This window comes from Culex pipiens, chromosome 3 (genome assembly GCF_016801865.2).
Source record: "Culex pipiens pallens isolate TS chromosome 3, TS_CPP_V2, whole genome shotgun sequence".
Taxonomy (NCBI): domain Eukaryota; kingdom Metazoa; phylum Arthropoda; class Insecta; order Diptera; family Culicidae; genus Culex; species Culex pipiens.
The window spans coordinates 142,002,464-142,026,460 of record NC_068939.1 but is presented as its reverse complement, the minus strand read 5'-3'; the positions used below and the strand labels follow the sequence as shown (position 1 = coordinate 142,026,460).

At 38.0% G+C, this 23,997-nt stretch overlaps 1 protein-coding gene and 2 non-coding genes across 6 annotated transcripts; all 3 read left to right on the top strand.

The window, feature by feature from the left end:
* LOC120423369 (protein polybromo-1) lies at positions 1-23,968 on the top strand. 4 transcript variants are annotated; one of them, XM_052709462.1, is made up of 14 exons: positions 1-136; positions 243-379; positions 433-1,354; positions 1,496-2,306; positions 2,367-2,499; positions 8,075-8,767; positions 9,052-9,139; positions 9,191-9,821; positions 9,880-10,052; positions 10,121-10,293; positions 10,471-10,530; positions 14,275-14,703; positions 22,519-23,056; positions 23,658-23,968. In XM_052709462.1, the coding sequence occupies exons 2-14, from the start codon at positions 248-250 to the stop codon at positions 23,957-23,959; spliced, it is 5,085 nt and encodes a 1,694-aa protein (XP_052565422.1). In that variant the 5' UTR covers positions 1-136; positions 243-247; the 3' UTR covers positions 23,960-23,968. The 4 variants fall into 4 exon arrangements, with proteins under 4 accessions (XP_052565422.1, XP_039443083.1, XP_039443086.1 ...); XM_039587149.2 differs by having other exon boundaries at positions 1,481-2,306; positions 8,105-8,767; XM_039587152.2 differs by having other exon boundaries at positions 1,481-2,306; positions 22,519-23,026.
* Trnae-uuc (transfer RNA glutamic acid (anticodon UUC)) lies at positions 7,942-8,013 on the top strand. Its single transcript has one exon. It is a non-coding gene; the product is annotated as a tRNA-Glu (tRNA).
* On the top strand, positions 8,938-9,010 carry Trnaf-gaa (transfer RNA phenylalanine (anticodon GAA)). The gene has a single exon. It is a non-coding gene; the product is annotated as a tRNA-Phe (tRNA).
* Positions 23,969-23,997: the final 29 nt, after the last annotated feature.

Here is a 23,997-nt window from a genome sequence, read left to right as displayed (position 1 = left end):
ACATTTTGTTTTTAGTGCGCGAAAGCAAATTGTGTGCGCGTCCTTCAATTTTGTTAAAATTTACGAAGAAAACTTGATAAAATCTTTGCTAAAACATCGTGAAATTGTTGTTCAGTGCCCGTGCCACAAAGTTAAAGTGAGATATCCCGTTGAAACTTGTTATTTGGGGGGTTTTGAAGCATCCAAAGTTCCGCCCCTCGACGGAGCAACGCCTCAAAATTGATTTTCATTGTTTTTTTCAGAGAAAATGAGCAAACGTCGTCGCAACAGCTCGGCCCAGAGCCGGTATGAGGACGGTGACGACAGCGACGAGAGCAGCAATCCGGCCCAGTCCCCGGCGCCCTCGGTGACCGCCCGCAAGAAGAAGAAGCTCGATCCGGTAGGAGGATTCTTGGTTTTGTTGTTCTTTTTCTGAAAGTTTTATTTTTTCAGTCGGAGCTGTGCCAGCAGCTGTACGAGTCGATCCGGAACTTTAAGAAGGAGGACGGATCGACGCTGTGCGATACGTTTATTCGGGCGCCGAAACGGAGACAGGAACCGTCCTATTACGAGGTGGTGGCCAATCCGATTGATTTGTTGAAGGTGCAGCAAAAGCTGAAGACGGAGGCGTACGAGGACGTGGAGGATTTGCGGGGGGACATCGAATTGATCGTGAAGAATGCGAAGGCGTTTTACAAGCCGGATTCGGCCGAGTACGGGGACGCGTGCCAGCTGTTGGAGGTTTTTAACGCGAACAAGGCGAAGCTGGTGGAGCAGGATGGTCAGGAAGGGGGGTCGACGGAGGTGAAGTCCGCGCGGAAGATTACGAGGCATCGCAAGTCGATGGCGATCGATGACGAGGCGGAGGACGATGGGTTCGATCCGTACGAGGAGCTGTTCAACTCGGTGATGACGGCGACGGACGAGAATCGGGAGCTGCACCGGATGTTTCAGCTGCTGCCGTCGAAGAAGCTGTATCCGGATTATTACGACGTGATTGATCATCCGATCGATTTGAAATGCGTCGCGGTGAAGATCCAGACGAACGCGTACGCCACGCTGAACGACATGGAGAAGGATTTGCTGCAGATCGTGAAGAACGCTTGTACGTTTAACGAGCCGGGATCGCAGATCTACAAGGACGCGAAGACGCTGAAGCGGATCTTTATGGCGCGGAAGTTGGACATTGAGGCGGGTCGGTCGCGGAAGAGTTCGAACCGGAAGGGGCGTGGAGCTAGTTTGAGTGCCATGGTGGCGGCGTTGAAGGAGGAGGCGGAAAGCAGCGACGACGATCTGGACGACTCGATGGACACCGAAGGCGAGGGACCGCTGTGGCAGCTGTTTGACCAGCTGTACAACACCGCGAATACAAATGGTGAGTGTTCGATGTTGTTTTGTTTAAATTTTAGTTTGATTTAATCTTTATTTTCCAACACTTTTTGGTTCCGCGTTCATTTTGTCTTTTTGGTTCGATTTGCCAAAACTCAAAACTCACGCCCAGATCCCAACGTCGTAGGGGCACCGCTCGGGGAGACGCTGTGGAAGTTGCCGGCGCGCCGTTTCCACCCAGAGTACTACAATCTGATCAAAAAGCCCATCTCGATGGGGCAGATTCGGAACAAGCTGAAGAAGGGCCTGTACGCGAACGTAACCGACATGAGTGCCGACCTGTACGTGATGCTGGACAACGCGAAGAAGGCGAACGCCCCAAGCAGCAAGATCTACAAGGACGCCGTCAAGATGCAAAAACTGCTCAACCAGAAGCTGATCGACGCCGGCGATCTGGAGGAGAGCGACGACGAGGACGACACGGATTCGTCCTCGCTGGCGGCGGCCACCCCCGCCAAGGGAGTCGCCAGCGGCCGCAAGAGCCGTGCCCGCTCGGTCATCCCGATGCAATCGCCAACCCAATCCGGCGGCTCCGGTGGCGCCACCAGCACTCCGATGGTCAAGTCGCGTCCCTCGCCGTTGGCCACGCTCAAGAAGAAGCTCATCTCGCTGCACGACTACCTGCTGGAGTACACGACCGGGGGACGCCAACCGATGGCGCTGTTCGTGGAGAAACCCTCCAAGAAGTTGTACCCGGACTATTACCAGATCATTCAGCACCCGATCGATATGACCACCATCGAAAGCAACATCAAATCGGACCGGTACGGAACGCTGGACGACGTCGTCGGGGACTACCGGTTGATGTTCTCCAACTGCAGAAAGTACAACGAAGAGGGTTCGCAGATCTACGACGACGCCAACATCCTGGAGAAGGTGCTGAACGAAAAGCTCAAGGAATTCTCCCACATCAGCAAGCGTACCAACACACCGAAAAAGTAAGTCCAAGTTCGTCAATCAATCCCGCTCACTCCACCAAAACTTCCCCTTAATCGTAGCACCAAAACCAAAACCAAGGGCATGTCGCTGGAAGCCAAGCTCAAACACCTGTACGACACGATCCGCGAGTATCGCGAACCCAAAGCCAACCGCCAGCTGGCGTTCATCTTTATGAAGCTCCCCTCGAAGAACGTAAGTACCAAGACCACTTCTTTCGAAACCCCCCGTTGCAACGAAACCACCCCCCGGTCAAACGATTTCTTCTTTCTTTCTTTATTCCTCTCTTTTCCCTCCATGTGCGCGTGTGTGTGTGTGTGTGTGTTCGTGGAAACCCAACCGACACCCGCAACACCGGTGGGGAAAGAAAAAGGTAAATTTTGCCACTTGTTTTAAAAACTACAAATTTTTGTCAGGGGCGCCGACGCAAAATTTTGAGATTTTTTTTTCCGGCGAAATAGGGCTTTGCTAAAGCCACAGTCGGCGCTCCTGTCTGTTGTAAACTTGCCCACTGAATTTTATAAAACTACTGGTGGAGAGGTGGTGGTAAAACTCTGGAATAACTCATTTTAAAGGTATTTTTACTTTGATTCTGCCAAGAAGAACCAACTCAACTTTAGTCAATTTTTTTTCTCATATTTGAGGCTAATTCTACAAACTTGAGTGAAACTCGCCAAACAAAGGTTCTCTAAAAACTGAGTAAAAAAGTTCACTTTTATTCCTCATTTCGGAGGAGACTCACTTTTGACCAAATTTGAGTGAGAATAACTCTAAAATGAGGAATTTCGTATGATCGTGTACAGTCGATAAAGCAGAATCTGCGGCGCGCTGGTTTATGTCTTGGCTACGTGTGCTATTTTTAGATGCAAAAAGCTTTCGCGCGTGCATGGTTGCCAGATCGGTGGAAAGTGTAAAAATTAAAACAAATATCTCTTTTCAAAGGATAAACAAAATTTTAATTCAATATCAAAATTTGGAAAATTAATCCACTTTTGGCAGTTTAAACTATATTTCAGCTGTATTTATTTTAATGGTGATGGCAAACCTTCCTTTTGACAGATATTTAGGTTTTTTTTTGAAAATTGACGTTCTTTTTTCTCTCCAATTCCTCATTTTTGAAAATTAAGAAAGAAATTTGTAACAGCATTTTCAAAAAAAAAAAAATAATTTGAAAAAAAACAACATTTCTAAAATTTACATACAGTGGACTCTATCGTTGTCGATATTAAAGGGACCATCGAGAGCAGGAGGTATCAAATTATAGAACAAAAATCAAAGTATGCTGCTTGAAGAGAATGAATATTTTATTGATATCTAGAGCAATATTGATGTCGCGGAGATTGGCAGCCAAAGAGTCGACTGTATTTAAAAAAATTAAAACATTTTAGGGGAAATTCTCGTATCTTTGGCAGGTTAAGCTCTCGCTCCTAACTCCATCCAATTTGCTGATTTTCACTTTTTAAACAACTAATTTTGCAAAACTCTTGGTAGAAACTTGCTTGCTCACTTCTTATTAAGTTATTTATCACTCGATTTCAGTTGAAAACGCGTTTAATTAGCTTTAATTGCATGTCAAAGTTCTGACCTGCCAACATTAGAGGCACGCTGGAATTAGATGCTGTTCCCCTAATAATTAAAAATATTAATTTTGAATTAATTTTAAAAACTTATAAAATGTTTTAGTTTTTTTCTTCAGAAACTTATTTTTTCATTCGATTATTTTAAATTTTTCAATTTAGAAATTTGTTATTTCTACAATATTTGACTATTTAAATTGTAATTTTCAAAACTATTTTTTTTTGAATTTTCAAACTTTTGAATTTTTGAAAACAAGCTTCGAACGCATCTCGAGGTTTTCTTCAATCGACAGTCTTAATTTGTCGATGGTGGATCGATAAATTATCGATTATCTGAAGTCTCAATTATCCGAAGTTTCGATTATCCTACGTTTGCATGGGCCTTCGGAAAATCGTATCATGATCAAAAAAAAAAATCGTTTCGTAAATCGAATCATTAAATTCGAGTTCTGCGAGCCGATTTTTGTTAAATTTGAATAGTAGGTTGCATACTAGGGTGAAAATAAAAAAAAATCGTCACCAGGGATACCCCTGGCTCGATTCTTAAGGTAAAAATATTAGTAACTGTGCCAATTTTGATCCAGATCGGTTAAGGTTTAAGGGTCGCGTATCGTTAGAGTTGACGAATAAAAAAAATTTTCATGCTAAAACGTCTTCTTTAGATCGCTAATAACTTGTCTGCTCAGCAAATTCTGATATTCGTTTTCAGTTAATATTTACTGAAAATTGCACTTCTAAAATTTCCAGTTAGTTTTTCGCTGAATTTCAGTCAAAATTTGTATAGAGCTGTCAAAGTTTGCTGAAATTTCAGAAAGTTATCATTTACTGAAAATTTCAGTAGTGCAGGTTTCAGTGAATTTAACTGAATTCAGTAATCAAAAATTGATGTGTGGGTTAACCCGGATCGTTTTGCAGTTGTTTTTCATTAAGTGGTTACATACATGTAAATCGGCAAAAATGTCAGAGGAGAGATATAGCTATTTGAAGTTAACAGTTTCAGAAAGAGGGTGCCACGATATCTCAACATTGCTTCGACCAAATCGGCTCAAAATTTTGGTGAAGACTCGTTCAACCGGTCTCGTGTGCATGACGAAGGCCGATTTTCAAAAAGTTTATTTAAAAAAAAGATAAAAATATTTTTTCTTTTTCATTTAAAAAATCGCCAGTTTTTGATTTTTGTATTTTGTGAAAATTTAAAAATTAAAAAATCGGGCTTCGTCATGCACACGGGACATGTCTTGGGAGTCTTCACCCAAAATTTCAGCCAATTTGGTCCATCCCATCTCGAGATATCGTGGCACCCGTAAATCAACTTGATGTTCAGAGAAAAACGCTCAGAAAGTTAGACAGTTGGCTTTGCGCTTAAATCGTCTCTAACTCAGTTAAATCATGAAATATCTTCATGAAACTTTCAGGAGTGATTGAAAATCATCTTTTTAAGTGGATTTAATAAATTTTCTGTAATATGAAATTTAGTGATTTTCTACATGTATGTAACCCCTTAAATTTTACATAAGAATCTCACACTTGACAATGATCCGACACATGTAACGCTACCTTTAAATTAAAATCTCCGCATAAATTTTTGATTTTTCCGATACAAAATTCAACGATCTTTACGTACTTTATCCGATTTGGCACAAAATGTACACCTAAAGAATCGAACCAGGGAGTATCTCTTAAGATTTTCCAAAATTTTCAATTTTTCTTGTTGCTTTATTGCTGTTACAAAATGCATGCACTCCTATCGTTTTTGCTGGCGCCAAATTTTCGATAGAAAACAGGCCAGACTTTAACCCTCTACAACCAAACCCCGGCTTTAGACGGGCTTCGATTTAAAAAAAATCGCCAAAAATCTATTTTCAACATATTTTTGATCTTGAAAAAAAGCATTGGAAAGAATAACCAGAGAGAATGGAAATACTCTTTGCAACAACTTTTAAAATTTCAAATAATTTTAGGATTGGAAGTTTTACTTGTTTTATGTGACTTTGCCAATGTTTTTAAAAAAATATTTTTTAGGGGTCAACTATGGCTGTGCTTTTTACTAACATTTTCTATATTTTAATATAAAAGTATGCAGTAATTTTGCAGTCTCAAATCATGCCTCTAAGCATTTTTTTTACAATTTCAATGATAAGGGTGCCATTTTATAACATAAATTGTGAAAAACAAGCAAAAAAATTTAAAAAATTGACTGTAAAACATGAAACAAATTAGATAGGAAATGTAATGATAGGAGGTGGTACAAAAAGCCAAAACTACCAAATACAAACATAAACTAAACAAGATAAAAAATAAATTAAAATACTAAAATTGAATCAAGAAAAACATAGAACAAGAGAAGTCAAGTTTTTCGTAGCACAAAAGACCTCCTGAACAAGGGCAAAATTTAAAAAAAAAATCGAAAAAAAAATATTTGGGTTAATTACCTGCACCGAGCTTCAGGTTGTTAAAAACTTCAATGTTATATTTACCAGCAGTCATCGGTCGAACTGTTCAGTGTTTGAGCTTCTGTCAAAATTTTGTCACCCGCGTCCAAACAGCAACTTTTTTCTGATTCCATTCTGTGCGGATGTTTGAACACAAACCCGAGTTCACGCTGTATTTCAAAATTCGATTTGAACTCTGTTTGGTATGCACGATTCTCTCAGCTAAAAAGGATTGTTTGTCTCAAAAATTACATAAATTTCAATAAAACAACTAATTATCGGCTGTAAAAGCTCATTTTTTTCATTAAACTTTTTGTTTAAGACAACTGTTTAAACACGGGTTCGAACAGTTGTTCGGCGAACCCGACGAACCCTGTTTCAAACAGAACAGTGTTCAAGGTCAAATACGAATGAAGGTTCAACAGCAAACCAAGTTTGCCAGCGAACTCGTCACCAGGATTTGATTTCAATAACTGTTTACCAGAATATGTGCAAAGTCCTGACCTACAGTGATGTTTGAAGTAAACGTATAAGTGGCAAAAATGCATCAAAAAATTACATTTTTGAAAAAAAAAAGATTTTATGGGCTAAATCACATGTACAATTCAAATGCAAAGCGCAGGCTCCTGTTACGTCAAATCAAGCTCATATTTGGGATTTGCGCCCACCAGAACAAGCCTCTGAATGCGAATTAATTATGCGCTTTCAACTGTTATTAGTAGACAGCAGATTTGACAAATAAGTTGTTTAAATAGTGCAAATAAGCGAAATGAATGAAAATAGAATCGAATCATTATCCTGGAACATTAAAAGAAGAAGCCCCGCAATGTTTTTAAATATTTGAAAAGATAATTAATAATTACCTGTGCTTCCCCTGACTTTAAAATGTAGCGTGACATCGTAATACTGGATTTTAAAAAAGGCACACCAAAACAATCCCTACGTTTTTGCCAGTTTGATTTCGTCTTCTACGCATTACCAAAAATTGAAAAACGAATCTTTTGCTCCCTGAAGGAAATTTGAGTTTTTGCCAGTCATTTCTTTACGTGACATGACAACAAAAGGAGCAGATTTAAAAAAAATAATAACAATTGAATCATAATAAAAATGAATTCTTTCATTGAAAAAATCACACTGAAAATTGAAAAATAAAAAAAATTTGGTGTAGCTTCATTAAGAATCGGTCTGCCTCTTTTCCTTACGTTAAAAGAATAAAGGCTTAGTTTTTCGATGCCTCCCGAGCTACGATGCTATGGGGAGGACTTTAAAAAGTAGGATTCGTCAACGATAATATAGAAAGGACTTATTACATGCACAAGTTTTGAACATTTTACACACTTTGTTTCTTTTTTACGACACCGTACCTTCCGATCAATGATGATATAGGAATGACTTCTTAATTACAAACAAAAAGAGAAATACAACAAACCTAAATCAAATTGAAAAAAATGGTAAAAGTTGCGAAGCTATAAATCCAGTTTTGAACCATAAAGTTTAAATTTAAAATTAACGCAATTCTTTTAGCTGGGTCGATGGCATCACTGCACAGTGAGCTTTTTCATTGCATGGCTTGCATATTCAGCCGAAGCTTCGCTTTTGAAAGCTTTCGAATCGCTCTCCTCTCAATATCCCATATGGTCTAGTGGCTAGGATATCTGGCTTTCACCCAGAAGGCCCGGGTTCGATTCCCGGTATGGGAAATTTTTTTGGTCTTAGCTGTTTGAAAATTTGTTTTCATCTCAAAAATTACCCTTCTTCCAGGAATACCCCGATTATTACGACATTATCAAGAACCCCCTCGATTTGGACCGGATCGAGCAGAAGCTGCGCAAGAACGCGTACGACAGCGTGGACGAGCTGTCCGCGGACTTTATGCTGATGTTCGAGAACGCGTGCAAGTACAACGAGCCGGACTCGCAAATCTACAAGGACGCACTGTGCCTGCAGCAGCTGATCATCCAGACGAAGCAGGCGCTGCGCAGCGACGAAACCGTGCCGGACGTGCAGCAGGCGGTGCAGGAGCTGCTGCTGTCGTTGTTCACCACGCTGTACAACTACCAGGACGAGGAGAACCGGTGCTACTCGGATTCGCTGTTTGAGCTGCCGGAGCACGATGAAACGCCCGAGGGGGCGAAGGTTCGTGGGATTTCGTTGGATCTGGTGAAGCGCCGGCTGGACAAGGGCCTGTACAAGCGGCTGGACATGTTCCAGGAGGACATCTTTGCGTGTATGGAGCGGGCGCGGAAGTTGAGCCGGACGGACTCGCAGGTGTTTGAGGACTCGATCGAGCTGCAGTCGTACTTTATCAAGAAGCGGGACGAACTGTGCCGGAACGGGAACGTGCTGGACTCGCCGGCGCTCAGCTACAGTGCGATGCACCTGAGCGCGGCCGTCGAGGCGCTCCGGCAGTCCAAGCTGCTCGAGGAGGAAGCCGACACGGACACGGATGGGGTGGTGAGTGTTGGTGAGGGTGATGAGTGAGACAGTGAAGTCCGTACTAGAAGTGAGCAAGTTGAACAGTTTGAACAAACTGGCAACACTGTTGAGAGGCAAAGCTCTCCGTTTCATTCCCTCTCAGTCGAAACTTTCGCACAAGATGCACTACGAACACGCTTCTCTCATCAGCCGAAATAGCTCAGTTGGGAGAGCGTTAGACTGAAGATCTAAATGTCCCCGGTTCAATCCCGGGTTTCGGCACATGAGTTGATTTTTTTTATTGCATTCTTTCCATTTCTCAGCAACCGTCCCAGGGCGAAAGTATGACCATCGACCAGAAGGTGTTCTCCCCCGGGGACTTTGTCTACGTTGACCTTCCGGATAACAAGAGTGAGTGTTGGTTGAGCTTTTTTTGAGTGCAAAATTGACCTTTTCTCGCAGTTCCAGGCATCATGTACATCGAACGGCTGTGGACCAACAGCGAGGGCGTCAAGATGATGTACGGCAACATGGTTCTGCGGCCGTACGAGACGTACCATCTGCAGACGCGCAAGTTCATGGAGCAGGAGGTGTTCAAGAGTGACCAGCACCAGGCCGTTCCGCTGACGCAGGCCCAAAACAAGTGTTTCGTAATGCACGTCAAGGACTACTTCAAAATGCGCCCGGAGGGTTTCGCAGACAAGGACGTGTTTGTGTGCGAGTCACGGTACAGCGCTCGGGGCCGGTGCTTCAAGAAGATCAAAACCTGGAACCTGGCCCGCGCCAACGATCCCGTTAAACTGGTCCCGCGGGAGACCTCGCTCGAGATGCGTCGCGTCATGTCGGTGTTCAAGGAGCGCGTCGAGAAGCACAAGGAAGAACTGTCGGAACTGCAGATGCAGGAAGCCCTGGTTGAGAAGGACAAACCGAACGTGGTGGTGTTTGTGAACGGCGCCGAAGAGGGCAACGTGTACTACGAACAGTACAACACCGTCTGCAGCGGGGTCGTCAAAACAGGAGACTTTGTGTACGTGGCCACCGAGGGTGGCAAGCAATCCGTGGCGCAGATTCAATCCATCTGGGAGACCAAGGAGTAAGTGTTGATCAAATCTTCTTCCTGTCCAAGCTACAACCTACCAAAACCCTTCCAGCAACAAGTCCTTCTTCCGCGGCCCGTGGCTCCTAACTCCACCGGAAGTCCCCGGCACCATCAGCAAGCTGTTCTACCGCCAGGAGATGCTGCTCTCGACGGTGCAGGAAACCACGCCGACCGTGGCCATCGTGGGACGGTGCGCCGTCCTCGAGCATCACGAGTACATTACACGTGAGTTACCGCAAAGGACCTCCCACAAACCCTCTTTTTTTCTAATAAACACACTTTGTAATTTGCAGGCCGTCCCACGGAGATTGCCGAGCCGGACGTGTTCCTGTGCGAGTCGATCTACGACGAGATGAAGAAGCAGATTCGCAAGGTCGTGCCGGGGAATCTGAAGCGCTTCAACCACACCCAGGCGGTCACGACCGACGAGATATTCTTCTTCCGGCGGCCGATTAATCCACCGAAGGTGAGTTCGATGGGTGTGTGTGTGTGAGAGCGAGCGCGCTTGTGTGTCTGTGTGTAGATGTGTCACCAAATAGTTTTTAGTAGAAATCACCTGTTTTACAGTGAGCTATTTCTCTTTCTCTTTTTGTTTCTTTCTTGTTTCCGTTTTGTGTGTTTTCTTCTTTTCTTCTTGTTGCAGGTGTCCTGTGGGGAGATCCTCGCCGGACAGGAGAATCGGACACTCGGTCTGGGCGATCTGGTAAGCGAAGCGTTACTTTTGTGGCATTGAGTGCTGGTTGAATAACACGTTTGAGTGAGAAGTTTTTTCTTGATTACCAGCTTGCTTTGAATCAGTGATGAGTCATGAGTAAAAGTGTCATCTGTGTATGTGTCCTCACTTTGTTATTTACTTTATTTTTTCAGTTCAGAATGCTCCAGTAGAAAATAGTATCAAAACTGCTCCATGATAGAAATATTTTGATTGATTCAGAATTTCAAATTCAAAAATTCAAACCAACAAAAATCTAAAAATTCTTCAAAAGACTAAATTTCTAATTTTAAAATGTTGACGTTCATATCTTAAGAATTTAAGACACATTCATTTTTTGAATTTGTGAAATTCAAGCAGCTTGTTCCTATTGATTTGGCTCATTTACATTGTTTTCCATGAATCTTAAAAAAACTTAAAATGGGTATTTTTACCCTTCATTTCGGTTACAAGTTGCTATGTCCATTTGCGTAAAAGAGGTTTTGGGTGACTCACCACACATAACCTTCGGACGCCTAGAAATGAGCAGAAACTTACAACAGAGACCACTAAAGACACGGGGGTCGTTAAAGTGGATTGCTTTGCTTTTTTCGGTTACAAATTCAATTTTTCATCAAAAACATTTAACAGTACATTCCTACCACGATGTAGGATGTATTAGACTATGGCAAACAAACAAACAAACTCGCACTATTTTTTGTTTGCAGAAAACATGCAAACAAAGCCAAATGTATTCAGACTGACGTTTCTGCTAACCAAGAGGTTCGATAACGATAGTTTTATCGTTATCGTCGGGACGATAACGATAATCTTTGGTTATCGTTACACTCAAACCCCGATGGTTTGACACCAACTGTTGTCAAACGAACGGGGTCACTTTTTAGTTTGACACCCCTTTTACACGGAGTTCACAAACACTACCAAATGTTTGTTTTGATAGTGTTCGTGAGCGCCGTGTAAAAAGTGACAGTTCGTGACAATTTGGGATTTGGACTCAGTATGCCCACCGTAACCAGCTCCTGAATGCCCGCCAAAATGTAATTTTTGTCACATCCTACTGAGTATGATCATAGTAGCTGTTTATAACAGGAATTGATTCAATATCGAAGAATTTTGAAAATTGGCAGCAACTTTCCCACTAATATAGTCATAACATTACCGAAAATGGATAAAATGTCATACTTTTTTCTGCAAAATTGTTCTTCATTTTGTTTGCAACAATGCTACAACATTAGTTTTCGAATTCAGACATGACAGTTGATTTACCAGAGCAAATTGAAAATATTTTTTTTCAAATAACACTATTTTATACCTCCTGATGACGCTGGGACTCAAGTAATGGACCGATTTAAGGTGTACTTTGTCAGGATTATATTTTGGGAACTAAGAATTGATATCTTGATGAAAATTAACTTCTTTGTCCAGAGTTAGACCGAGATTTTAGACGTATTTTTGAGGTTTTAGGTGATATATTATGTTTTTTAACTTCAAATCGAGATAAAATCAGTTTTCACCGACAGAATATTTTGGGAATCGGTTTTTCTGACTCAGAATAGTCCCCCCAACAAACCCCAGAAGGAATTTCCGAGGTGCATGCAAGTTGCATAATAATCCCCTTCTTACCCACCGTGTTAAAAATCATCGAATAACATGGCAAAACAATACGTTTGAGCATTGAGCCTGTGCTCGAAAATCTTCAAATGTGGCATCCCTGGGTTAACGGATGCAAAAATCATGTTCAACAAATAAAAAAACATTTTTTTAAACTTTTATGTAATTTCAAGTCACAATTAGAGAAATATGAAAAGTAATCATTGTAATTGAATTTAAGTTACTTTTACTTTAATATTTCATCAAAAAAAATATTATGCATCGGCAGTCTCCTCGTTATTTTTCGTTCAGTCCAGTTAGCGAACAGCATTCGTTGACTGGGCTATGTTCTCAACCCAGTTACCGAACAACTACTGTACTTTAATTTTCAAAATACCGTATTTTCTCGAAATTTTTCAAATTATTAGAATTCGCAATATGGATATGAAATGATTCGAAATTTTGCATGTATTTTAACTGTTTTAGAGTTTTTTGAATGAAATACTAAAATGTTCACAAATTACCGTATTTTTTTCGAAAATACTGAAATTTTTATAATTCGCTATGTTAAAAGATTCGAAATTTGAAATGTTATGTAAATGTGTTAGAGATTTTTGAATGAAATACTATTTTTTATAAAATACCCTATTTTCTCGAAAATTCTAATTTTTATTGTTAGCAATTTTAACTGTTTTAGAGTTAGCATGTAAAATGTCGCTTCGTTTGATACTCATATTGCTAGTTATAAAAACTAGAGTATTTCCGAAAAATATGGTATTTTGTGAAAATTTGAGTATTTTATTCAAAAACTCTAAAACAGTTAAAATACATGCAAAAATTAGAATCGTTTGAAACCCATATTAAGAATTATAAAAATATTAGTATTTTCGAGGAAATACGGTATTTTGTGAAAATTTTAATATTTCATTCTTATCTAATCTAATCTAATTTTAATATCGCATTCAAAAAAAAAAACTCAAAAACAGTGAAAATTCATGCAAAATTTCGAATTGTTTGATACCTATGTTGTGAATTATAATCATTTGAGTATTTTCGAGAAAATACCGTATTTCGTGAAAATTTAAGTATTTCATTCAAAAAAACTCAAAAACAGTGGAAATGCATGAAAAATTTCGAATCGTTTGATATCCATATTGCGAATCATATAAATTTGAGTACTTTAAAAAAATAATACGGTATTTCGTAATTTTTTGTAGTATTTATACTTTGAAAATTACCATATTATCAAAAAATATTGACTAAGAGGAAGCTTTAAAATTCAACATAATTTGGCTGGTTTAGTCAGTTTTAGAAATATATTAATTGTAATTTATCGTCGATATAATTATCGCCGATAGAATTATCGGAACAACGATTACGATAGATTATCGTTATCGTTAGACGATAATATTATCGACAATAATTCTATCGATTCACAACCTTGCTTAGTAAATATTTTGAAGGTTTAACTAAATCCATTAAGCCATTGCAAATATTTTTTTCTTTTTTGCTAATTTTGATTTAAGATATTGCAAATATGTTTAAAGAGTTTGTCTCTTCGAACATTTCGCATAAAATAAGTTGTTAAACATGGAATCTTATCAAGCTGATTTTTTTCATTTTTCATTTCATTTCATTTTTCATTTCAGATAAATACTGATAACTGGATACATCAGCATTGATAAAAAAATCAATATCAAAATTTAAAAAAAAAATAGAAGGAAACCTATTTTTTTCTAAGCGATTTCCTTGATATTTTTCTAAATTCTTTAAAATTATGAAGTTTGTTGTTGGGTTTCTTTTTTTACGAAAATTGTAAATAGTTTGTTTTTTTTTTTATTTGTTTAGATTTTTTTCGATGGATGGTATTAACTTTTTTTTATAAATAGTTTTGTGTTTAATTATTTAGATAAGAAAGGCCTATTTTCTCGAGCTTTTGGAAAAGTCGGGAATTTGAAAATGGGATTTGAGTGGTCACCCTGCTTAAAGATGTAATCAAGCCAAAACCAATCCCTCAACAAAAAATCACTCATCAACTCATAACAACAAATAAATCACATGCCCATACAATCATCATACACTTTCACCAACTCACCACAAATCAAATTTCTTCCTCAACCGCGCTCCACGCCCGACTCATTCCAGGACTGCAAGGACGAGTTCGGCATCATCGACGACTCGATCGATGGGCCACCGTCGATCGGTTCCGACATGCTGATGACGGCTTCGCCGATTCCGTCGAACGCCCTCGCCACCCCCCAGACGGGCACGGGGAAAAAGGACAAAAAGGCGGGCAAAAAGCTCGTCACCGGGTACATCCTGTACTCGAGCGAACACCGGAAGGGCATCTGCGCCTCTAATCCGGACTGCACCTTCGGCGAGGTGTCCCGCATCGTGGGTAACGAGTGGCGATCGCTGCCGGATCACGAGAAGGCAGCGTGGGAGCAGCGAGCGTCTAAAATCAACGAGGAGAACGCGGCCAAGCATGCGGCCGAGTTTGGCGAAAGCAACTGCCCGAGCCCGGCGCCGGGCAAATCGGACGGACCGTTGGTGCAGGAAATTACGACGAATCATGTAGGGTTACTTGTTACATTTTTCAAATCTTTATTTTTCATTTCTGATTTTTTATGTTTAGTGTAGCTTTTATTTATGTTTAATGTTTCTTTTTTTTTATTGATGGCAAGAATAATTCCAGCGACTATTTCTGGCTTTCACGAAACTTTTCAGGCATGTTAAACAATACACCTACTGTTAAATTCAAGGAGGGAACTATTGATTCCCTCTTTCTCCAGTTTTGTCACATTTAGTCGTGATCGTGCGATGATGTCGCACATAAATTTTGGGCGCTGAGTTATAGACGTCTCAAGCTTTCTCATGTCATGTCGGTGATATGTTTGGCGGGGAATGACACTTCCTCGCCAATTCTCAGCCTGACATGTGCCATTAAATTTGTGCGATGAAATGTTTCCAGAAAATACACCAAAATTTATGGAGCAATTCCAGCTCAAATCAGGAATTTTTCTGGTACTTTTGTACCCGACCCTCTACGATTTCAATGAAACTTTTTAGGCATGTTATCCTAGGCCTATATAAGCCATTTTTGTGTATCTGGAGCCAATTTTACTCGAAAATGACATTTGAGAAGGGCGCAAGTAATTTAAATATTTTTTTGTATTTTGTAATTTGAAAATTACTGTAACTCAAAGTAGTAACTCAAAAAGTGGTCAAAGACAAACTTTTAGGAAATTGGACGGGCTTTCTGAAAAAAAAACACTGAAACAAAAATACACGCCACTTTTATGAGATTTTTCAATTTTTAAGTTTAATAATTAAATTTGAAGGTGATGCTACGATTTTTTTTTCGTTCAAAATTTTTGAGGAAATAGCCTAAAATGTGGGAATCGATTTCCCAGACAGTTTTACATAAAAGTCTCCATATTGGCCATTGTCCTATGTCCAATCCTTGTGAAGATACAGAGGTTTTAAAAATAAAAATGTTGGAAAAATAGGTTTGTTGATGGTTTTGCCTTCCTCACTTTACTGAGGAAAGGCTATTAAATCACTCGAAAAACGAACTTTTTAGTTAGATCTCCTAGACCTACCTTCATTTGTACATATCGACTCAGAATCACCAGCTGAGCAAATGTCTGTGTGTTTGGCTGTATGTAGACATGTGTACCAAATCAATGTCACTGGAATATCTCGTCACAGGCTCAACCGATTTTGGCCGGAATGGTTATAATCGATCCGTCTTAACGTCCCCTAAGTTGCTATTTAAATTAATGCAGTTATATCATGTATTTAAAAAGTGTTTAAAAAACTGTTTCATATTAAATTAAAATTATGGTAAAAAGGGTGGTTTTTTCATGAAACACTCACATGTTATATATTTTTAGAAAGCATATGAGAAGACCTTTCTTGTGGATTAAGAATTTTTAAGATCTGACTTACCAATCTAAAATTACAAGCAGTTTCAAAAATGGTCTGAATTTACATAACCTCAAATGGTCCCGTTTGATCGCCACGAAAAAAGCCTTGTAGAGGGATGCCATTTTCCTTATAGGCGGTGTCTGTATAATCTTGACAACAAGTCTGTAGGAAGTCTGGTTTTTTTACACGTCACTTATTTTTATTAGGACCTCTTAGGTGCTGCGATCACGTTAGGGAAGATTCATAAACCATGTGGACACTTGAGGGGATTGTAATCACTCTATAAATGAGAGGAAGGCACCAACCACCTAAAGGTGGATTAAGTAACGTTTTTTTTTTGCAATTTCTATATGACAGACTTGATTTTTCAGTCTCAAAAATATTTTTATCGGAAAGCTCGTACAATTTCCCATAAGTTTGTTTTTGAAAGATTTTTAATTTTACTCGTTTTAATATTTATGTAAGCTTATTTACTATCCAGGATTTTACCACACTGAAAAAAAAAATACTATTTTCAGTTATGAGCAACGTAATTAAGGTCATATCTGTAAGCCCATACTTCCAATTGAAATGCTGTCAAAGACAAACTTTTGGGAAATCTCGTTTTCCGGTATTTTCGAAACTGAAAAATCAAGTCTGTCATAAATTGCAAAAAAACCATCAACAAACCTATTTTTCCAACATTTTTATTTTTCAACCCGCTGTATCTTCACAAGGATTGGACATAGAACAATGGTCAATATGGAGACATTTATGTAAAATTGTCTGGGGAATCGATTCCCACTATCGGTTTTTGAAAATTTTGACGGCAGTCCGTTCTACGCATAATTGTCCCATGTTCGAAAAAGTACAACTGAGAAAAACGCGATTGAAATTTTTCGATCGATTTTTGCGTTTCTACGCATAATTGTCCCGTGGGTCCCTTTTAGCTCTATATGTCCCTAATCACCCCGGTTATCGTTTTATCATCCTTATTTGTAATCCTCTTGCTATACAAAAGATAAACAAGATAAATTGCTTCGTAAAACTAATGATTTCGTGATAGAAAATACTTGGTGGGACAATTATGCGTAGAAGTACAACGATGGGACAAACAGACTTGGTGTTGTTTTTAATGAGTTTCCGAACAAAGTACTAGATTTTATGTGTTTTTCTGAATGTTTACGTCAAACTGAACTTAAAAATGATAAAAAGTCAGAATCGTCCAAAAATGACATGGGACAATAATGCGTAGAACGGCAGTAGACCACTTTAAAAAAAAAAAAACAGTTTTAGTAAATGATTTTTTGTATTTTTTTTTGGGAGAGACATAACATCCTGCATTTTTCTTGAGTCTTTTTGTTACATTTTTTGCTATTTCCTCAAAAATTTTGAACGAAAAAAATCGTGACATCACCTTCAAATTTAACTTTCAAACTTAAAAGTTGAAAAATCTCATGGAAGTGGCGTGTATTTTTCTTTCAGTGTATTTTTTTCAGAAAGCCCGTCGAAATTCCTACAAGTTTATTTTTGTCCACTTTTTGATACGCTTTGAGTTACAGTAATTTTCATGGATCGTGAAATTACGATGAAAATTTCAAGTTATACTATGTAAATGAATCAATGTGGAGGTGTAAACAGCGAGTCCTGTCAGTTGATGTTTACATTAGGGACGAGTCGAATAGACTCTTTGTTAACACTTTGGCATTGGCACATTGTTTTGGTCGATTTGCAATAACAATTTCAAATATTATAAAAATCTAAACAAAAAAAAAATAAAATAGAATTAAAAAAAAAATACAAAAACTGCAAAGATTTAACAAAAATCTAAAAACTTGAACGTTCATAAAAAAGCTGAAAAAACAAAAATTTAAAAATTCTAATAACAAAAAATATTTTAGTTAAATGTTATTTTCAAACGCTTAATATTTTTAAACCTTTGAAAATAAAAAAAAAGGTAATTTTTATTTTTTTTAAGTTCATAAAATTTTAATCCCAAAAATTAAAAAAAAAAACAAAAATTCCGGAGCCACATTAGACAAGGGCGAAAAAGCATTTTGACAGCTGCAACTTAAAAAAACGAGACAACAAGTAACTATTTAACAAACCCCGAAGTGTTGAGATGTAGCTGGGGAAGCCAGCTATAGTTTTACACTTCGAGTTTTGTGAAAAAGTTTCCTGAAGCTTAGAAAAATAGATCGAACTGTCAAAATGCTTATCCGCCCTTTTCTCGTATTACTCCAGAATTAAAAAAAAAATTAAAAATAAAATAAATGTAGATTTTAAATTTTAAAAAGCAATTTTGTTTTTATTTTAAACGAATAAAAAAAAATAATTATGTTTTTTTTAAACACTTAATTCTTTTTATATCTTTCACTTTTTTTAAATTAGGTATTTTTTGACTTTTTTGAATTTTTTTATATTTTTTGCATTTTTTTTCATTTTAAAGTTATTTTTTTTTTTTAGTTTTTACTATTTTTTTTCTAATTTAAATGTTTAAAATTAGAATGTTCGACATTTCAATTTTAGAATTCTTAAGTTAATTTTTTTTAAAGATTTGAATTTTTATTTTTTTAAATTATTTTTGATATTTTGATTTTTAGATCGGGAAATTACGATCGAATGATCTCAATTGAGCAATTCTCTACGAAATCGGTCTTTTTTCTTCAATTTTAATTTTTGTATTTTTTAATCCGGCTGAAACTTTTTTGGTGCCTTCGGTATGCCCAAAGAAGCCATTTTGCATCATTAGTTTGTCCATATAATTTTCCATACAAATTCGGCAGCTGTCCATACAAAAATGATGTATGAAAATTCAAAAATCTGTATCTTTTGAAGGAATTTTTTGATCGATTTGGTGTCTTCGGCAAAGTTGTAGGTATGGATACGGACTACACTGGAAAAAATAATACACGGTAAAAAAAAATTTGGTGATTTTTTTATTTAACTTTTTATCACTAAAACTTGATTTACAAAAAAACACTATTTTTATTTTTTTTTATTTTTTGATATGTTTTAGAAGACATAAAATGCCAACTTTTCAGAAATTTCCAGGTTGTGCAAAAAATCACTGACCGAGTTATGAATTTTTTAATCAATACTGATTTTTTCAAAAAATCGAAATTTTGGTCGTAAAAATTTTTCAACTTCATTTTTCGATGTAAAATCAAATTTGCAATCAAAAAGTACTTTACTAAAATTTTGATAAAGTGCACCGTTTTCAAGTTATAGCCATATTTAAGTGACTTTTTTGAAAATAGTCGCAGTTTTTCATTTTTTTAAATTAGTGCACATGTGTGCCCAGTTTTGAAAAAAATATTTTTGAAAAGCTGAGAAAATTCTCTATATTTTGCTTATTCGGACTATGTTGATACAACCTTTAGTTGCTGAGATATTGCAATGCAAATGTTTAAAAACAGGAAAATTGATGTTTTCTAAGTTTCACCCAAACAACCCACTATTTTCTATCGTCAATATCTCAGCAACTAATGGTCCGATTTTCAATGTTAATATATGAAACAATTGTGAAATTTTCCGATCTTTTCGAAAAAAATATTTTTGGAATTTTCAAATCAAGACAAACATTTTAAAAGGGCGTAATATTGAATGTTTGGCCTTTGTGAAATGTTAGTCTTGATTTGAAAATTCCAAAAATATTTTTTTCGAAGAGATCGGAAAATTTCACAAATGTTTCATATATTAACATTGAAAATCGGACCATTAGTTGCTGAGATATTGACGATAGAAAATGGTGGGTTGTTTGGGTGAAACTTAGAAAACATCAATTTTCCTGTTTTTAAACCTTTGCATTGCAATATCTCAGCAACTTAAGGTCGTATCAACAAAGTCCAAATAAGCAAAATATAGAGAATTTTCTCAGCTTTTCAAAAATATTTTTTTCAAAACTGGGCAAACATGTGCACTAATTTAAAAAAATGAAAAACTGCGACTATTTTCAAAAAAGTCACTTAAATATGGCTATAACTTGAAAACGGTGCACTTTATCAAAATTTCAGTAAAGTACTTTTTGATTGCAAATTTGATTTTACATCGAAAAATGAAGTTGAAAAATTTTTACGACCAAAATTTCGATTTTTTGAAAAAATCAGTATTGATTAAAAAATTCATAACTCGGTCAGTGATTTTTTGCACAACCTGGAAATTTCTGAAAAGTTGGCATTTTATGCCTTCTAAAACATATCAAAAAATAAAAAAATCACCAAATTTTTTTTTACCGTGTATTATTTTTTTCCAGTGTAGTCCGTATCCATACCTACAACTTTGCCGAAGACACCAAATCGATCAAAAAATTCCTTCAAAAGATACAGATTTTTGAATTTTCATACATCATTTTTGTATGGACAGCTGCCGAATTTGTATGGAAAATTATATGGACAAACTAATGATGCAAAATGGCTTCTTTGGGCATACCGAAGGCACCAAAAAAGTTTCAGTCGGATTAAAAAATACAAAAAAATCGAATGACCGAAATCCTAGAGAACTGCTCAATTACAATTTACCGTTCAAAAAATAAGATCGTAATATTTCGTGCGAGATTACGAGCGAGTGCAATAATTACCACGACAATTTTCTTTTTTGGATTTTGGATTTTTTTTTTAACCGCCTTAAGTCAATATTAAAAAAAAAACATCAAAGATGCAAAAGAAAAAACCAGTAGACATCCAACGATCGGGTTTATGGGAGCGTTCTTTTATTACGTAACGCAAAATTTTGGGTTTTTGACCTTCCCCTCTCTCCCTATCAAGGTTGAAAAAAAATCCCTTCGAGCGAATAACGATTGCCTGAAGAAAGCCCTTCTGAGTATGCTTTGATCGTTTCTTTCCCGACTGACACTTGTTCGCTGGCTGTGGCATAGACGAATAAAAATTTGAATGATTGGGTATAGTCGTCAACTTGCTGCGATCTGATTATAATTTTCCCCATTTAACACAAGCAGTCATGGGTTGTTACAATCATCGTCTGCACTCTTGATGAATGACAGCTAGTCGTGGCAATTTGAGAATAAAGCGATTAATCGCCAAATTAATCATAGTCGTCAGATTTTCAACACTGCTCCCTATAGTAACAAATTGTTACCCCTAACTGCGTTACGTAATAAAAGAACAGTCCCTATTATGATACCTGTTTCCCGAGCTTTGCCAAATATCATGCAATTTCTGTCAGTGACCGATCCTTTTACAACAAAACAAAATAATAAAGCCTAGCCTAGAGCGTCCAATTTCCCGGGAATACAAAATTCCCGGGAAACGGGAAATTTTCAACCGATTTCCCGGGAAATTTGAAATTTATCGAAAATGATTCTGATCCCGCTTCTGATAAATATTTTGTAACAAAATTGTATAGAACAGCAACTTTAATGGTCCAAATAAGTGTGATGACTTAACTGCTTGTAAAAAATCATACAAATTTATGAAAATATAAAAACTTTAATTTTATATGCTGTCTCGTACCAAGTAAAAAAAAATCGTTCGTATTTTTTTTGTTGTGAAGTGTTATTTTTTAAATCAAGGTGTTTGGAAATTGAGTAAGATTTGGTTTCAGCTTATGAATAAAAAGTTAATCATTGAATTTAGCTTAAGAATCTAACTCCTCGTGCTTTTTTAATTGAAATACTATTTCATTAAATCACAATTCAAAGTTTTTCAAACGTGGGCACCTTTCATATGATTTTGTATGATTTTTTATGGTTTCATTTATGGTATAGTTTTTGTAACATGGTATTCAGGCTAATAAATGATTTAGCTTAAAAAATATTCATTGTTCAAAAAGTGGTTTATTAAATAATACATGTTTTTCTTAATAAACTTTCTAACGCCCGCCCTTAAAGACTGTAATTTTTCGAATACTATTAAACAAGCTCTTCTTGCACAACCCCTTTTTTTAAAATTATCAATTAAATTTTCATTGAAACAGAAACGTTTAAAAATATCTCAATTTTGGTCTTGGCCAGAAGGGGTTAATACCTTATTTTCGATTGATATAAAAATATTTTTGGTTAGAAAAGGTTACTAAAATAAAATAGTTTATTTTCATTCTATAATAGCGTTATTTTTGTTGCCCAACAAATAAGCAAGATCTGTTCCCAGTTGTGAATGCTTCAGAAATAAATACTATCTGAATCAAACCTTAACATGCAATTTACAGACAAGTTGATTAATTCATTCATTATTTTTTCTTGTATATTTTCAAAATATTGGTGCCAAAAAAATAGGAAAATTTATACTTCCGCTTTAATTTCGGGAATTCCCGGGAAATTTACAAATTTCCCGGGAAACGGGAATAATATATGTTTTCGGGAATTTCCGGGAATTTTTTTCCCGGGACGGGAAATTGGACTATTCGAACAATAACTCTGTTGTTTAACATGCCAAACATGTTTCGTCAAATGTTCTGCGATGGTAGTCTGGCCTATTATCGATTCAGACGTTAATTCTTTTTTTCACTTCCCCTCCCAAACAGGTGTACGAGTGCAGCTGGGACAAGTGCGACTACCAGTTCGAGGACCCGTTCGACTGCATGGAGCACTGCGTCACGGACGTCACCGGCTGCGTGTATAAAACGTTCATGAAAGCTGCTGAGCAGGAATTTTCGTGCATCTGGCGCGGGTGCGCCCGGCTGCGGCGCAGCATGCCACCCTTCCCGCACATGCAGCGGCTGGTGAAGCACGTCCGGGAGGTCCACCTGACGAAAACCCCGGCCAAGTTTGTCGCCCCGTCCGATCGCAGCAAGAACTTTGTGTACGCCAAGCGGCAATCGATCTCGCAGGCGCACCCCTCGACGATGAAGCATAGGCCGTCGGCGGCGGGGTTGGGGCCTGCAGGAGGGTCGGCCTCGTCGTCACAGGTTCCGGTGGCCGCGGCAAGTCCGACCGTGGAAGGTGCGGCCGGGTCGGGGGGAGGTGGAACTGCTCAGGGCGGCGGCCAGTCGGTTGCGGGAGCCGGATCAGCTGGAGCTAACAATCAGTCAAGTAATTTAATACCTGCGCCGTATTATAATTGTGAGTTTTGGTTTGTTGATTTGATTTTTTCTTTTATTTTGCATTATTTTATTTGGGTACGTACGCCAGGAGAATTTCAAACATTGAATTTTAGCATGAAATTATTGAAATTTTAGTTTGTTGTGGGAAATGAAGTCAATCATAGGATATTCGTTGCAAAATTTTATTATCACACTTATCTGAGAAAAATATGTCATGACTGCATTCAAATGATTGCTGTCACCACACTTACCTCTACAAGATAGAAGAAGATAACAAAAGAGCGAAAGAGAAAGCATGTGCAGTCGTGCCGCCCGACTGTTTGAGTGTTCAGGTCGGCATTCTTTCGTGTCAACTTCGTGTGTATCAACTGACGGTCGCATCCAAATGACGAAAATGACCGGAGCCGCTTTCCTAATATTTCTGGTTTAATTTTATTAGTGTTCTTTTTGAGTGATTGATTTTGGAATGTGATATTCAAATTAAACTAGTAACAAAATAGCTAATTGTGAGTTTCTTAGAAAGTTTAGCCATCTCAAGAAAACCCGTTTGCATGCTTTTTCAAAAACTTAGTTCTACCAATTACCCTCACAATAACAATCCTCTATCTCTTTCTCCCCAGTCGTCCCGGCTCCACCAGCCGAACCGCTGTTCGTAACGGTGCCACCGCGGCCCCAGCGGGTGCTCCACTCCGAAGCGTACATCCGGTACATTGAGGGCCTCCAGGCGGGCGCCCAGTACACGACACCCTGGCCCAAAACCCTAACGGTGACGCGCGAAACCTTGCCCAACCAGGACCCGAACCGGCTGCCCGTCCACTGGCTCGGCAAGAAGGGCCGCGACAAGCCGGAAGCCGTCGTGGACGCGATCTGGCAGCTGCGCGGTTTCCTCATGAAGGACGTCATCCAGTTCGATCGGTTCTGAGTCCTGATGATGGGTTGGTAAGTTGGGGACAATCTTTC